At 35.7% G+C, this 17801-nt stretch overlaps 1 protein-coding gene and 1 pseudogene across 2 annotated transcripts; both read right to left on the reverse strand.

Annotated features, from left to right (window-relative positions):
• Positions 1-1433: 1433 nt before the first annotated feature.
• LOC104218033 (nudix hydrolase 17, mitochondrial-like) lies at positions 1434-7964 on the reverse strand. 2 transcript variants are annotated; one of them, XM_070145714.1, is made up of 7 exons: positions 7843-7964; positions 7614-7702; positions 6979-7094; positions 2653-6494; positions 1946-2540; positions 1775-1859; positions 1434-1696 (listed from the first exon to the last, which is right to left on the reverse strand). In XM_070145714.1, exons 4-5 carry the CDS (start codon positions 2992-2994, stop codon positions 2034-2036), a joined length of 849 nt encoding a protein of 282 aa, XP_070001815.1. In that variant the 5' UTR covers positions 2995-6494; positions 6979-7094; positions 7614-7702; positions 7843-7964; the 3' UTR covers positions 1434-1696; positions 1775-1859; positions 1946-2033. The 2 variants fall into 2 exon arrangements, with proteins under 2 accessions (XP_070001815.1, XP_070001816.1); XM_070145715.1 differs by having other exon boundaries at positions 1946-6494; positions 7614-7685; positions 7843-7963.
• Positions 7965-7976: 12 nt separating this feature from the next.
• Positions 7977-14685, reverse strand: LOC104218034 (TMV resistance protein N-like; annotated as a pseudogene).
• Between the last annotated feature and the right edge of the window lie 3116 nt (positions 14686-17801).

Here is a 17801-nt window from a genome sequence, read left to right on the forward strand (position 1 = left end):
GCATTATTGGCCGCCGGAACCTTTTAAGATGGTGTGTATCAAGGACTATTTGCGCAAGCTGCAAGTGCAAAAGAGAACGCGTATACGGAACCAAATGGATGTTGGTGTCACCATTTATGCGCGTAAATGTGATATATGCTCGCAAACAAGACACGACCGTCATAAATGTCCTTCAGGTGGTGTGTGTGGTGGTGGTAATCCAGCTCCTGGTGCAAGTTCATTGAATGTACCAACTATCAAGGAAACACCTAGTCTTTTATTTTCGTATTGTTTTTTGTAATACGTGTCTGTACTTGTGTATGTTGCAATATCTATCAAATAAAATTATGTTCCACAATCTCGTTAAATCTTATTTTTTAACATAACCTTTTGAATTGGGATGCTGATATGGTTGTTCAAATATTAAACTTATTGGTATTAGTAAAAAAGACCAATCTAAAATTTTTAAAAACTATAAAATAAGACATCCTTTATTATCCTTCTTAAAATTAAATATGTAAAGCGTGGTATAATACTAAGTTTTATGAGTTGTCTTCTCATTCTGAAAAAGCTGAAAACCATGTGAAAAAGCTGTTTTGTTCCAGAAAAATTAAATATGTAAATCGTGGTATGATACTACGTTTTGTGAGTTATCTTGTCGTTCTGAAAAAATTGAAAACCATGTGAAAAAGCTGTTTTGTTGCAGAAAAATTAAATGTGTAAAGCGTGGTATAATACTACATTTTGTGAGTTGTCTTGTCGTTCTGAAAAAAGCTGAAACGACTGCAAAAAAGCTGTTTCGTTTCATAAAAAGTTAAATATGTAAAGCATGGTATAATACTACGTTTTATGCGAAATCTTGCCTATAAATAACGGGCGCATTCTAGTTATTTTCTACACTTAACAATAACCAATAACAAATATTTCCATAAAAATAAAGTTTCTCTTTAAGAAATATTCAACAACCCCTTTATGTCCCAAGATGCGAGTGCAGAAAAAAATGTATGATGTATGATTGTTGGGAAGAAGTTGGACGCCGGCGTGTATGAACAAGGTTTATAGGCAACCCGACGAGCCTACATGCAATTTTGAGGTACGGATTGATGAAACCTGTCAGCAGGAATACTACAAAGGTCGGTTATATTTTCTTCATAATTTGTGTGCAAGGTACCGGGAAAGAGAGCGTCAATCCAAGCAAGAAGTTGAGAAGTTGAAGGCGAAACTCAAGAAGGTGATAGAAGAAAAAAAAAGCTGGAAGACCAGCTCAAGTGGTTGGAGCAGAGAATACTAGGCGGTCATGACTAAATAATGGCATGCACGTGTTGAGCGCCGTAGTGTATCTTTATGTTTTCCTTGTCAAGCATTTTCATTAGTTGTACTGTTTGTGTTGTGTTAGGTTTGCTATGTTTGTGTTTGTGTTGTACTGTTAAAATAAAATTGTTGTTCAAATGCAGTTAAAATAAAATTGTTGTTAAAACAGAATTGTTGCCATTATTTACATAATGTAGTATTTACACAAAATACAAACAAAAGTAAATCAATGAGTCCCGCATCCTGTGTGCTTCAATGCTGCCACTGGCCTGAGTCACATCCATTGTCGCCCGTGTACACTATCAGGATCATCATCATCAAGTCGCCTCTTTATGTGAGGATGCGCAGCAGTATCGACAGTACAGCTGGCAGGATCGGTAGAAGGGGCCGTCTGGCTGTCAGCAACCTACAAAATAATTACTAAGCTTAGCATGTGAAAATGTATATTAATATTGTACGTGTTAAGACAAAAACATTTTCTCACCATGGTCTCTCGTTGGCCTCCTGAGTATACGCATCTGTGGTGTCATCATCGCATACAGTGGCCTCCGTGATGGGCTGCGACGAAGCTTTAATAAGAAAATTGAAAATTAATTTATGGCAAAACATTAAAGAAAAGAAAACCAATTGAAATTTTACAGTAATACAAATATACCTGCGCCTGTGGTAGATCCGCATCAACCGCCGGGGAAGAGGCATAACTCAACTTGCGCCCGCCATCCACGTCTCGAGTCGGCCGATCCTCAACTGTGGTCGATGGGCCTGAAAAAGAACTGGTCTACATCTCCGTCAAATGTACCCGTGATCAACAATGTATCTGACGCGGTGACTTGCGATGCTGGTAGGGACAACAGAAGGCTGTACAACGGCATGCTGCTGGAAGGCTCATCTAACTGAGGGAAATAACCCGGCTGATCATCTCCAAGATCCTCATCATGTGCCTCCACATGTGGGTCGACAGGTGCCTCAACGCCCCCTTGCTGGGGACCACCTCCTCGCCGTCCACCGCGACCCTGTAGGGCAACCCTGCCTCGTGGGACAGCCCTGCCTCGTGGGGCAGTCCTAGCTCGTGCCCTACTCCTGCCTCGTGGGACAGGCCTACCCTGATGGTACTCCTCTGGAGCCGCATACTCAGCCTCGTGATCCAACCTCGTGCCATCTCTGGCTCGCTGCAGGGTCTGGAGAGCCAACTCTTCCACCTGCTGGCCATACTCAACGACTGCAGCATTGTCGCCATGCTGCTGCATCTCCTGTCCCAACCGGTAGAACATGTGATGTCCAATAGCTTGCGCAACATTTATAATATTGATTAAATAACGCTATATCACAATTATAAGATATTAATAAGCCACAAAAAGATACCAGTGTCTCGTGCTTCCCGGCGTATGGTCTGTACCGATTGCCAAGTACATGAATGGGGTTCCCAATCATCAGCCGAGTGTGACAGCGGTACCATGACATATACAACTCAATAATCGCCTCGTGGATCTGTGAAGGTGGTGGCGGAATCAAGTCCTCTCGCTGGTCCCAAATATGGACCTGCGCCTCTAGCCATCTTACAAATTTATCGTCCACCCTGGTACGATCATCCCGCTGATAATGCATAGGCACCCATGCAGGCTCCCCCGGTATCCCCTGGGGATGGTGAAACTGGCGAAGTACACGCTTTGTGGCATGATGCTCCCCCACATCAAAGTACATCATCGGGACAGAAGTGCTCCAAAGCAGTCGGTTGACTGAGCAATAATCGGGCAGATGAGCTAGCAACTCGTCGTTGTATGGCCATGCTCGCCCAGCACATACTCTTGTACATGTATGCTAGAACAGCAGCACTCCAGCTGTACTGGGGTAACTCATCTAGCTGCTGCAGATGATGCAGAAAACGCATACTCACTAGATTTCCCGAAGTGTTCGGGAACAAGACACCCCCAAAAAGAAGGAACAACGCCAATCTCGTGTACCAGTCAATATGGATATCCTCTGTCTCGCCGGTAATATCGGGGTGCAATATCTCCATATGCTCTCTGATAGCAATCACAGAAATGCGACTGTCCCCTCTAAGTGTAGCCTCACCCTTTGGTCTGAAACCAGTATACTGCCCCAGCAAATCCAAATACTGGGGATGCGTCATAGCTCTCATATACTGGGACAGTGCAATGACCAGTCCATCTACACGTAACCCATACAAAACCTGAACATCCTGAATCGTGATGGTAGCCTCTCTAGTGGGTAGGTGAAAAGTGTGCGTCTCCGGTCACCATCGCTCTATCAACGCCGTGATGAGAGACCAGTCGAGCTGCAGCTGCCCAATCTCAAAAATCCTAAGGAAGCTCGTAACACGTAGGCGATGGACTACGCGGGCATGGAAAACTCTCCCCCTTAAAAAGTCCCACAAGTAGTCCGGTCTCCTGGCGCGGAGAGTCTGATCTAATAGATGTCCCTCCCATACATAGGAGGACCTATGCTCGCCCTGTAACACTAATACCTGATCCGCAGTTGGTCCAAGATGCATAGGCGGCAAGTCCATGTCGTCTACTGTAATTCAAATAACATTAATTGTGTGTTTGTGTTATAATAAATTAAATAATTAATTTTATAATTGGATAGAGTAATTATCTATGGGTTCCAGGCTCGATATTTGAGGCCCATAGCACCAAGCTATCCTTAATTATTATGTATGTAAATTTCAATAAGTTTAAAATTTTGTTAGTTTAATAAATAAAATAATTAATTTTATAATTGGACAGAGTAATTATCTATGGGTTTCATGCTCGATATTTGAGGCCCATTAGCACCAAGCTATCCTTAATTATTATGTGTGTGAATTTCAAGATTTTTAGAATTTTGTTAGTTTTATATATAAAATAATTAATTTTATAATTGGACAGAATAATTATTTATGGGTTCCAGGCTCGATATTTGAGGCCCATTAGCACCAAGCTATCCTTAATTATTATGTGTCAATTTCTAAATTTTTTAGAATTTTGTGTGTTATAATAAATTAAATAATTAATTTTATAATTGGATAGAGTAATTATTTATGGGTTCCACGCTCGATATTTGAGGCCCAGTAGCACCAAGATATCCTTAATTATTATGTGTGTCAATTTCAATAAGTTTAAAATTTTGTTAGTTTAATGAATTAAATAATTAATTTTATAATTAGACAGAGTAATTATCTATGGGTTCCAGGTTCAATATTTGAGGCCCAATAGCACCAAGCTATCCTTAATTATTATGTGTGTCAGTTTCAATAAGTTTAAAATTTTGTTAGTTTAATAAATTAAATAATTAATTATTTAATTGGACAGTGTAATTATCTATGGGTCCAAGCTCGATATTTGAGTTAATTTGATAACATATATTAATTTGTTAGTTTTGTAAGTTTATTTTATAAATTAAATAATTAATTTTGTAAAGTGTAATTGGATAGAGTTTGTAGTTAGTACATGCTTAAACTACAGAGACTCTACGCTAAAAGGCTCTATATTTTACTACGCTAAAAGACTCTATATTTTATTACGCTATAAGGCTCTATATTTTACTATGCTAAAAGGCCACTATTCTTTAAGCAAATACATAATCTAAACTAAATAAAAACAATAAACATATGAACATAACATTCACAAAATTACATATAAAAAAGTAAAAGATATTTGTGAACAATTTCATTAACAATAAAAATTATTTATCAAGTTTTAACTATTTTTTGTCCCAAGGCTAATAATTCAATCCGGAAAAAAATAACATACAAATTTAATCGCAAACATAACACAAATCAACGTGGTAACACATTCAACAAAATAAATATGCATTTGCACTCGATTTAAGTTTTTTGAAATATCAGAAATTCAAAATTTTGACCCCGAAAGAAGGAATCCAAAGCTTGGGTTGTATGCGGGACCTACGCTCTTCACTTTTTGTGTGACGGGTGGGGCCCAGGAATTTTTTCAATCGCGGGGGGGGGGGGCAGTAGTGGTGGGGTGCATTTTTTAAAAAATGGAAGGAGATGGATCGTGGGGAAGAAGAAGGAGGGGTTATATTTTATTATAGGGAAACGCAGTATAATACTGTGTTTTACTTTAACGACTAACTTTCCGTTAAAGTAAAACACAGTATTATACTGCATTTTATGTAGAAATGTAACTTTTTTAACTATATAAACGTATTTTAAGTACAAAAATACGTCATTTCAGTTTCGGTCTCCTCCTCAAAATACCTTGTTCCCATTTGAACTGCAAAAATAGTCCAAAAGCAAAAGTGTAAACCACTTATATCGTTCTAGTCTATGTGAATATCTATTTCTAAACCACTAATATCTATTTCCTTTTTGGTCTGTTCCAAAAAGAATTACCCATTTCTAAATTTAGAATCAATTTAGCTTAAGCTTACAATTTTATCCTTAATGAGAAGTTTTTATAACCACACAAATACTCTGGCCCCTTTTGACTTGTTTAGAACCACAAATTTCAAAAGTATTCTTTTTTTCTTAAACTTTGTGTTTAGTCAAACAAGTTCACATAAATTAGAACGGAGGGAGTAGAAATATAGATGTTACTCTCTCCGTTCCACTTTATGTGAACATATTTTCTTTTTGGTCCGTTCCAAAAAGAATGACCCCTTTTTAAATTTAGAAATAATTTAGCTTAAACTTCCAATTATAACCTTAATGAGAAGCTTTTATAACCACACAAATACTTTGGACCCCTCTTTGAGTTATTTAGGACCACAAATTCCAAAAATCTTTATTTTCTTTAAACTTCATGTTCAGTCAAATAGGTTCACATAAATTGGAACAGAGGGAGTATTACTTTATCAAGGTCCAATTTAGCAAGTAACAACAGACATTAAGATTGCATATTCCTAATTTGAAATGATCATATTAGATGAATTAGAGCACACAGTCTTGAAAGGAAAGGGCTTCTAAGTAACATTTGGTATAATAAATTTGGTATTAACACTCAATATTTTGCAAGAAATTTGAAAGCTCGTGAGCCTTTAACTCTACCACAAAGCCGTAGTTGTAAATATTAATCAAAGAACATTTACTTGTGTTAAATATACTATCCTCGATAATTTTCACCTTTTCCTTAAAAACCCATAAAAGAACGGAGAGATCATAAGGGAAAACGAACCTCAACTTCATCTCGTACTCAGCTTTTTCCACAGTCTCACGCTGTGCTGCGTCATTTGTTTCGACCTCCCTACCATAACAAGAGAGATATTTGTATTTAAAAGTTAAAACAGAGATTTTCCCCTAATATAACAATCAGAGTAAAGCAAAAATCTCCCCAAATGTAACAATCAGAGAGCCAAAGAAGTTTAGGTACATGTCCTTATTAAAGACTCCGATTAATTACCAGTGTGAACAGAGCAAATAAGAATTAAACTATTCATCTTCTCAAACGAAACATGATATATCAACCAGTTTTATCAAATGCGAAAAGCGTAAAAGAGCTCTAATAATAAGGTCTGTTGGGCTTACACGCAAATAAAGCGGGGGCTTTATAATGAAGAAAGGCACAAATGGAGAAAAGAACACAAATATGTATGTGTAGTCCAAGATTAATAATTATACGCATGAATAACAAATATATGGATAAAGAAATTGAAAAAAAGAATTACGATAATATCAATTATTTGGTGTAGCCTCTTCAGGGTTACGCTCATTAGCAAGGAAAAGTATACCTTACAGCCTTGATAACGATACTGAAGCGCCCTCTAAGCAAGGCGAAGTGCTCGACATGTTTTGCACTGCACTTCGGGGCTTAAGCTAGCTTTAAGCGTGCCTTTGCTGATATCAACTGAAAAGGATGAGCAACTAATTAAAGATACAAAATAGTTTATTTCATAGAACACATTGAGAGCCAATATCGTAAAAAGAAGCATCATAAATGAACAAGTCGAAAATACAAATTTGAATTTAGCATAGAAAGCTAGCATTCAAGACTTGAAATTTCTGATTTCTGCTCTTTTCATGGTATATAAAGTACGATTAATTTTTTACTTCTGTGATTGATGTTCCAAATGAAACAGATTTTTCCTTTTCAGGAACCTTTTATGAAGAAATAAAAACAATATTTAAGATGTTGTTTTACTCCCTCTATAATAAACTGAACCTCCACATTTAACTTGGTACAGATATGAAAATGGCCCAGTAAAAGTGTATTGCTAAAGTTAGAGCATGATCATTACTACAAACAATGTTTAAAGTTATGTAGCGCGTAAGAAACTTCTGTTTTTTTTAAGATGAAAATTATTTTGCAAGTGAAAAGTGAACATCAGTTTCTGATGGAGAGAATACAAGACTAGTTGAGCTCTACATCGATGAATAGTTCCAAGGCTGTTTTCATCCATCCATTTTGGCACAGCTTTCTTGCTTGGCGAACATTCATCTGCAATTGGTTTTTACCTGTCAGCAAACACGAAGATGTGATTTCATTTCACAAGACTACTATTCTGGTCTAAGAGAGGAGTCACGTCACCTTTACTAATAAGACCAGTATATAGTATAGATATATGTAGATTTAAAAAGAATGGATTATTGCATACCCAAGTAAGTTCTCTTGCGCATCTCTTTCTCAGGCCAAGAGTCCAGTTGTTCTACTACAAACAAAGGAAACATATGCTCTTCATAAGCAATGCCACCGGCTTTAGAGCAAAGGGCTTCCATACTTGCAACTTACTTTCATTAGAATGTGACCTTTGTTTCTAATGTTATTAGAGTATGCGACAGCGACAACAACTGGATTCATCGGTCATGGAGTCATTGTTATTTTCCCTCATTTGTGGCAAGGCCTCAACCTCAGCTTCTTCTTTATACAACAAACGAAGTCCATACTCCTTCGTTTCTCCAGAAAAAGATAGCCTAATAATCCCATAGTCATTTTTGTTTTTCCATTTGCTTTAGATGTATCCCATAAGCCATCAACCAAGAAAAAATTAATGTCATCTTCTGCCTCCCACCATTCTGAATTGTCGGATGATTCTATATCACATTCTGAATGGTTGGAAAATGCAAGTTTCTGGGTCATGCACGACATATCGTCATCACATACGGGAATCAATTGAGCTGTGGTGTCAATTAAGCTGCCACAGTAACATACAGCAAATCCCAAGAATTTATCAGGTATATACCAATTTTCAGGCAAATTGACTGATACACTACTATCCCTTCCCTTATGGTGGAACCAACTTGGGATCTTCCCCTGAGGATGAGGATGCCAAATGGTAAACACATTTTCGGACAAGGAATCTGAAGCAGAGATGTCATGCCTCAAGGAAGATATATTCTGAAACAGAGCATGTGCAAACAAATTATATATAGAATCATTGTGTGCACTAAGTTTCACCCTCTGCAGTTTCTTTCTTTTTGTTACTAAATTATGGATACTTTTCATAGCCACATGACAATCTACACGCAATTCATTTAATTCAGGGGGAAGTTCTGGTAGCTGTGTAAGCCTCTCGCAATATGATAAGCCCAAGTATCGAAGAGCACCAAGTTGGGCTATGCTTCCAGGCAAATGCTCAAAATTATTTCCACGAAGCTCCAATTTTTTCAAAGAGGATAAGGATCCAATATCTTCCGGAAGTCCTCCATCTATTAGATTGCAACAAGTGAGATCCAGATGTTCCAATGACCGTAATCCTTCAGCCACCGGAGGGAACTCAAAGTGTACTCCATCTTTGAAGCCTCCAAACATCAAGATTTTAAGTTTGTTCAAGCGTACGATGGATGACGGAGGTCGTGAAATTAGAGTATCAGTGGCACGAAGCTTCTCCAAGTAGTCTAAATCCCCTATCTCTTCTGGCAAGCTTTCCAGTTTTGAGCACTTCGACACATTTAGAGAAACCAAACTTTTCAACTTATAGATGCTGCTTGGAAGAGCTACAAGGCTTCTCATACCGCTCAAATCTAGCTTGGTAATATGTGTTTGGTACTGAGTAATAGATGATGGTCGTTCCCTTATCTCCGACTTCATTCTCCCGTGAATTTCTGGAAATTTCTCTAACATATAGCAAAATTCGAAATCCAGATATTTAAGAGATTCCACGTTAACACATGGAAACCTCTTAAGGCTTTCACAATGTCTCAAATTTAACCGAATGAGTTTTCTACAACATCCCAGGGAATGGTGAACCTCTTCAAGATTACTACATCGCTCCAGATTCAAATACTTCAAATTTGGCATCCCTGTGAAATCTGGTGTTCGCATCAGGTTAATCATATTACTCAAATCTAGCTCGGTGATATGATTTTGATACTGAAAAATAGAGGATGGTAGTTCCCTTATCCTAGAGCTTTGTATGTTAATATGTATCTCCGGCTTCATTCTCCCATGTATTTCTGGAAATTTCTCTAACCTATAGCAATGTTCTAAATCCAGATATTCAAGAGATTCCACGTTAACACATGGAAACCTCTTAAGGCTTTCACAACAACTCAAATCTAACTGAATGAGTTTGCTGCAACATCCCAGGGAATGATGAACCTTTTCAAGATTACCACAACCATACAGATCCAAATACTCCAAATTTGGCATCCCCGTGAAATCTGGTGTTTGCATCAGGCTTCTACACTTCCTGAGATCTATCCTCCGTAGAGATGGCAAATGCTGTTCAGAACACAGATAGAATGAGAACCTATTTTTGTTTTGTTTTTTCATTTGTATGTGTGGGCATCAAATGACCTTTGTTGCTACCGTACTTCCTAAAAACTACTCCATTTATTAATCCCTAGAAAATAGTTGTACAGAATGAACTCTTTTTGTTTTACTAATAAGAATTCCTTCCATCACACTATATACAATCGAGGATGAAATTCAAATGAATCTAATCTTACTATGAGAAATAATTGAATAATACGTGACAAAAGCAATAATATTTGTTCATTATCACTAAATTAAAGGACAAAGATAGTTAGAGAGAAATAGATGGCAATAAAATAGAACTCAACTATTGTACCTTTGTTTTCATCCATAAATAACGCAGTGAACTGTCCGAGAGTGCAAGGTAAACAAGCATTTTGGGTTCAAATGTAGATGGCAATGACTTCCAAGGATAGCCTTCCCACACAAAATAACGCAAGTTGTTGGGCAAATACTCAATGGCATAACGGGGCGACGACCTCTCATCAAATATATTTTCACTAATGTTAAGTATCCTAAGCCTTTTCATATTTTTCATGACTTTTTTGCTAAAGCGTAATCTACCAGAATTGAAATTAGTAAGAAAGATTGCTTCCATTGCGGTCCCCTGGTAAGAAGAAGATCATTAGTCTACAAAGTACAATTTCCAATGTCGTATAAAATCCACTCACTCCTAGTAATGCCAAAGTTTCGAGATACAATATTAAATAGATATTTTTTAAGAAATATTGATGTTACTTCAGAAAAATACTTTGTGCAACTAATTCTATAGTTCTATTTTCTAATATTACAGTTTTTTTAGAAGTTCATTAGAGTCAAGTTTATAAGCTTTTCATGTTGGAATAGAAAGAAACTGCAATTGAAACAATACTAATAAATTGTAGTAGTAACTTTTTAAATTTTAAAAAGAAAATAAGCAATGGTAAAGTGAATCTCTAATTGAGTTATTATGTAATAACTTGTCATAAAATTTTCAAGTTAATCCGAAGAATGAAACTGGATTAAACAGATTAAGTGGCTACTAGACTAATTCATCACTAAAAAATATAAGAAAAACGAATTAGGCAACATAAATTAAAGAGGCTACTAAACAAATTAGGCAATTAATGTCTTTTTACTAATTAGGCAATTAATATTACTTTTGCTTCTTCTACTAACTAAAGCAAACAACTAAAATGACGTACCTGCAAGACTATGAAGCAAGAGGAACAAATAATTGGAATTGACTAGCCTATGTATCTTTGGAATATAAAAATTAGAAATTAAATATTATTGCATTGTTTAGCCTACTTACTGTATTGTTGATCATCACTTCTTCGAAATCCTCGGCGAGCCATAGTCTGCTACGTTCTCCTGGATTCTTTTGCAAGTTCACTATATATTTACCCATATCTTGAATTAGGTCATGCATTTGAATCTCATCATATTCGGAGATGGACACAAGAGATTTTTCAATTAAAATACGCAATCCGTATTCTGCTCCAATATGACAACTCTCAAGAACTTGCATGACGTAATCTTTTTTTTCTCCTCGCAAGATGCATGCAATATCTAGAAACATCTCTTGTTGGATGGGCTCCAATCCATCATAACTGATTTTGAGCTTTTCAACAATTTCCGAATTCGAATTAATTTTCATGTGCTCTATCGCACTTTTCCATTCAGTTAAGCCTAGGTTATGCAGCAAAGAACCCCACACTTTGAGGGCTAAAGGAAGGCCTTTAGCATAATTTACAACCTCCAATGAAAGCTCCTTAAAATGCTCATCTGGACATTCTTTTCCAAAAGCATACTGATTGAACAATTGCATGGATTCATAATCAGGTAGTGCAGTCATTTCATATATTACATTACATTTCCCTATCAAATGCTTGTCTCTAGTTGTTACAACAACCCTACTGCCATTACCAAACCAACCAATATCACCTGCTAAATACTCTAAATGATCTTCATGATTTATATCATCAAGCACAATTAGCACCTTCTTACAGAAAAGTCTGTCCGGAATCATCCGCTTCCCGTCATGCTTATTATTGACGTAATCATCTTTTCTTCTTAACAATTCAGAGAGAAGGGTGTTTTGCAAAGAATGCAATTTTTCATTTTCTTTAATATCCTCAAGGAAACAAGAAGCTTCAAATTGATGAGATAAATTGTCAAAAATGGCTCTTGCTATTGTCGTCTTCCCTACACCGCCCATGCCCCAGATCCCCAATATGATCCGAACATTATTGATTCCTACCTTAAGTAAGGACTTTAATTTCTCCAGATGTGTATCTATTCCGACAATATCTCGCAAAGAAGACAAAGTAGCTCTATTGCACAATTTGGAAATTTGGTCAACAATCTGCTGAATATTCTCTGCTTCAATCCTACGAAAATAAAGAAAATTAATTGTAGATAAATATAAGAAAGTCAAGTATTAGTACGCATTTCATAATTAATTTTTTTGTTTACATAGGGGTAGGGGAAAGGGAGAGAAACTAAATATTGAACTAAGCTACTAAATATTGAGCTACTAGAGTCAAGGAATCAAACTCTCATCAACTAGGCAAATAGCCAACAAACAGGGGCGGCTCAATGGTGAAGCCACTCAAGCAATTGCTTGAGGCCCCATATTTATGGGGGCCCAAAATTTTCTTATACTATTATATATTTGTATTTGTATTTGATAAAATTTTTTAAAAATATTTAATATATAAAAAAATATATTTCATAAATAAAGAAACTATGAGACCAATATAGATAATTTGAGAATGGGAATTGCGAACTCTATCAAATATGATAGCATAAAACAATTGCGAACTCTTTTTTTGTCAAGCTTTCCCGGCATTGCACTAGAAATATTGAAATAACAAAAGTAATATCAAGTTATCTATGACTATTTGTTAAACAAGTTCAATTGTTCTATACTTTTCTTATTACTTTGCATCTAAAATTTATTTTTTTTTTGATATATTTTGTTAGTAAGTATATGTATTATCTTTTTTAATTTATTAGAATTTTAATATGTCAACAAGAAAATACGAATTCGCATATTAAAAATGCCAAAAAAAAGATAGAAGAATTGAAACTTTAATATAATTCCCAAAAAAGGAAGAATTTGTGGTAGATAAATAAATTACTAATATATTTCTACTTTCTAGGATTATTATTCAATTATATTAGGATTTTCTGATTTTCTAAAAGATCTAAGTTACACAATCTAATTTCATTGATTGTCATTTACACGTTAAAAAATATTTTATCTTTATTTTCTTGAAAAAAAAAGGAATGATGGTTGTTATATATGTCTCTATCAATAAGAAGATATTGTTCCTATCAATATAATTAGAGAGAATAAATTAAAAACATCTTAAGCTATTCACGTTTTGCTATTACCCCAGAAGATACTATAGTTCCTATCACTACAATTCCTCAATAACATTCTTGCACCTATAATATTTTGATTGCTCCTTCAAGCGTTTGTTTTATGTACGTAGTCTTTTAATCATCTCTATGTAAATTAACAATATTCAGCAGCTCAGTTTCTTGGCAGGGGCGGCTCAACAGTATTCGGGGCGTAAAAACCTTAAGTTTTTCCTTATTTAAAAACTCATTTAATAAAATTTTATTTTGAAATTTATATTTCTAGCTTTTTGAGATGTAAATTTTTTAATAATTTATTTATAATCAATTTCTTAACTAGGATTATATATATTTCTACTTTCTAGGATTATTATTCAATTATATTAGGATTTCCTGATTTTCTAACAATGAAATTAGATTGTGTAAGCAGTATTCTTAACAAAATAAATTGATTAAGCTTCCACCTTTTAATTTTTATTTTGTACATATGATAAATTTATTTAGTGTCTCACATAAGCAACCACAGTTGAAAGAAAATTATTCCTTCTGAGCTCCTCACTTTGCTCCTGTAGTAACTTGAACCCGCAACTTCTCTTTTTAATATTCCATTTTTTTCATTGTAAGAAATTACTATGTGTTCTTAACTCACCCGTCACGGACATCATATCCTTTTAGATTTGCGGCAGCAGTTAGAGCATTCCTCCATCTTTGGAGCTTCTCCATTCCTTCATCATCATCCTTATATCTTGTTTCATGTTTGTCAAAGGCTTCAGCAAAGCTCTCCCTCTGGTATCGAACGTGTGATGGTTCCACATCATAGAAGACTGGTATGACAGTTTGTCCACATAGATCCTTGCATTCCATGATCTTTACTAACTCATCTAAGCACCACCTCGATGTTGCATACTTCTTTGAGAAAACGACAAGCGCAACTTGAGACTGTTCGATAGCTTTCAAGAGTTCATCTGATATTGATGAACCATGCTCTAGCCTTTTATCATCTTGAAACGTAAATATTCCACTGTTTTCCAAGCATTTGAAGAGGTGACCTGTAAAGGTTCTTCGAGTATCTTCACCTCTAAAACTTAGAAAGACATGGTAATTCCACCGTGGAAACTGTGAAGTACTTGTAGACGAAGTAGAAGATGATGAACTTAGAAAGACTTCGTGTGGAAACTGTGAAGTACTTGTAGAAGCAAAAGATGATGCCATTGATTCAGTTAATTATCTGAAAAGAAAATAACTTGTATGTGGATAAGTTGTAGTTGTGGTAAGAGATCAACAAGTAGCTACTGGCACTTCAAATAAGAAATAGCTATGGCTCTACTCTATAGAATTATTGGTACTGGGTTTTCTTTGAACTTTAATACAAGGAAGATCACTGTATAGTACACACAATGGTCAGCCAAAAGTACAAGTGGGTGTATTGAATTGAATTATTGCTCTAAAGCACAAACACAAACGTCCCTGTCTCTCTTTTTGCCAAAGAAAAAGGACCCCATTGATTGAATTTCTTTTTCTATTTTAATCAAAATTGAATGACTTTTTGATAATGAATACGAAATTTAATGATCTTTACATAACCAAAAATAATAACTTTTGGATAATGAATACTCATTCCGTTTCAATTTATGTGAACCTATTTCCTTTTTAATCCGTGCCAAAACAAAAATCTCTTTCCCTATTTAGAAACAATTTACCTTTATGCAATGATTTATAGCCACACAAAATATATGTGCCTCATTTTACACCACAAGATCAAAAGTCTTCTATCTTTTCTTAAATTCCGTGTCCAGTCAAATGGGTTCACATAAATTGAAACGGAGGGAGTACAAATTAAATGACCACCTATATAAAAATTTAATCGCAGATTTGCTTCCAATTTATTAAGGTTAAGAAAGTTACAATAAAGTTTCGACAAAATTGTACAATATACTGTGGAACATATCATTCTGCAAAAAAGGGAAAATAAAAGGAATTATCTGGTCGACTATTCAATCCTTTTTCCTATTGATTCCACCTTTAACTGTAGGTTTGTAAAAGAAAATGAGTGACAATCATAGACACGTCCTCAAAAAAGAGACTTTTATTGTTAACTAAGGGTGTGTTTGGTATGAAGAAAATGTTTTCTATGAAAAATATTTTCTTAGAAAATGTTTTCATGGAAATGAGTGATTTTATCATCTTTGTTTGGTTGGTATGGTTAGAAAGTAGAAAATATTTTTTTTAGTAAAATATTTTTTATCCAACTGAAATTTGAAAAATAAAAGTCTTTTTGGAGAGAGGGGTGAGGTGGGGTTGGGTGGGTGGGTGTGGGGTGAGGGGAATAGGGTGGGGAAGATTGAGAAGGAGTTTTCGAAAATATTTTCCCTTCTCGTAATAAGGAAAACATTTTCCTCCAATTGGAGCTAACCAAACATTTAAGCTAACCAAACATGAGAAAATTAAAAAATATTTTCATTTACACCAAACATACCCTAAGTGAAGGTAATTTTTTTAAATATAATATAATTGCCGAGATGGAAGATGTAGATTAGGATATGTAAGTAAGTGATGCTAACTTTTAAAATAAGATATGTAGCACAGAGCGTAAAATCTTTCTTATGCTTGTAGTAAGACTTTGAGTTATTTATTGTGGTCGTTTGCGGTAATACAGTTGATGATATTTCTAATTAAGTTATACTCACTTCATTCACTTTTATTTATTTAGTATGTTTTGACTTTTCACGCTCCTTAAGAAATAATAAATGAAGTCCATAATTTATCATGATATCCATATTAATTGATACATATTTTATTGAATTTGAGAAAATAATTTGAAATGAGTAAAAAATACTGTGGGTACGTATAACTTGAATTTTTTTTGCCTTCTCTTGATATGCGTAAAGTGACAAGTAAAAGTGAACATTGTTCTCAACACCTTGGATCCAGTCCCCTTCCTCATTCTTAATTTTGTGGATGTAGAGTTTCCTTCTTCTTCCTCTGATCAGGGCCTGCTGCACTAGAGGTGATGAGAACATTGGAAAGGCTGCTTGTGAGTACTTTCATGAACTATTCTCAGACCATGGGTAAATCGTTAGGGAAGATCTACTCTCCATCATTCCAACCATGATTACCAATGATGACAATGACAATCTTACCAAAGATCCTTCAATGACAGAATTTAAAGAAATTGTCTTTTCCATGAATCCCTCTAGTGCAGCAGGCCTTGATGGAATGAATGGGAAATTCATTCAAGCATGCTGGGAAGTGATTAAGGAAGACCTACTCAATGTTGTTTTGTCTTTCTTCAGGGGCAGCCCAATGCCCAGATACATGACAAATGCTTGCCTTGTTTTACTACCTAAAGTGGAATTCCCCAACAGTCTCACAGAATTTAGGCCAATCAGTCTCAACAACTTTATCAACAAAATCATTTCCAAGGTTATATGCTCAAGGTTCAGTCCTATTCTTCCAAGAATAATTTCTGCAAATCAATCTGGATTTGTAAAAGGAAGGAACATCTCAGAGAATACTATGCTTGCACAAGAAATTGTCCATGGAATCAAGAAGCCAAATGTGGGGTCAAATATGGTCATCAAGCTGGACATAACCAAGGCATATGACAGAGTTTCCTGGAGTTTCACTTGCCTTACGCTCAGGAGAATGGGTTTTAGTGAAATGATCATTGACATGATCTGGAGAACCTTGTCTAACAACTGGTATTCAGTCATTGTCAATGGCACTAGGTGTGGATTCTTCCACTCTACTAGAGGTCTCAAACAGGGTGATCCCTTAGCACCCTCCCTTTTCATCATAAGAGCTGAACTCTTGTCAAGGATGCTCAACACTTTGAACCATAATGAGCTTTTCCATGGCTTCTATATGGAGAAGAGAGGTCCTCAGATCAACTACCTAAGCTTTGCAGATGACATTATCATTTTCACTTCTGGTAGAAGATCCTCCCTAAGGAAAATCATGTGGATCCTCACCAATTATGAAAAAACATCTGGCCAACTCATAAACAGACAAAAAAGCTATTTCATGACTGCTAACTCTGCTCTACCAAATGTTGTCAGAAGAATCCAGAAAGCGACAGGTTTTAACAAAAGGGATTCTCCACTCACATACCTGGGTTGCCCTCTGTATACTAGAAGGAGTAAAATTATGCATTTCAATATTCTCATTTCCAATGTGGTGGGCAGAATTAAAGGGTGGCAAGGCAAGATGCTATCCTATGGTGGCAGAGCAACATTAATCAAGTATGTACTTCAATCATTACCAATTCATCTACTTTCAGCAGTCTCTCCTCCAAAGACTGTCATGAAGCAAATTGAAAAGCCGACATCTAATTTTTTCTGGGGAATAGATAAGGACAAACAAAAATACCACTGGGCTTCATGGACTAAGCTATCCTACCCTACTAGTGAAGGTGGGGTAGGCTTCAGAACCATCCAAGACTCATGTAAAGCCATGGAGCTCAAGCAATGGTGGCATTTCAGAACAACAAACTCTCTTTGGAGTTCATTTTGA

This window comes from Nicotiana sylvestris, chromosome 5 (genome assembly GCF_000393655.2).
Source record: "Nicotiana sylvestris chromosome 5, ASM39365v2, whole genome shotgun sequence".
NCBI classification, from domain to species: domain Eukaryota; kingdom Viridiplantae; phylum Streptophyta; class Magnoliopsida; order Solanales; family Solanaceae; genus Nicotiana; species Nicotiana sylvestris.

What these genes read in the sequence shown, in the direction of transcription:
- LOC104218033 (XM_070145714.1), bottom strand. Translation starts at nt 2,994, where the DNA reads ATGATGTACTTTGATGTGGGGGAGCATCATGCCACAAAGCGTGTACTT. An exon ending in CCGGGAAGCACGAGACACTG is followed by an intron (nt 2,541 to 2,652) that starts GTATCTTTTTGT and finishes CGGTTGGGACAG; the next exon opens with GAGATGCAGCAGCATGGCGA.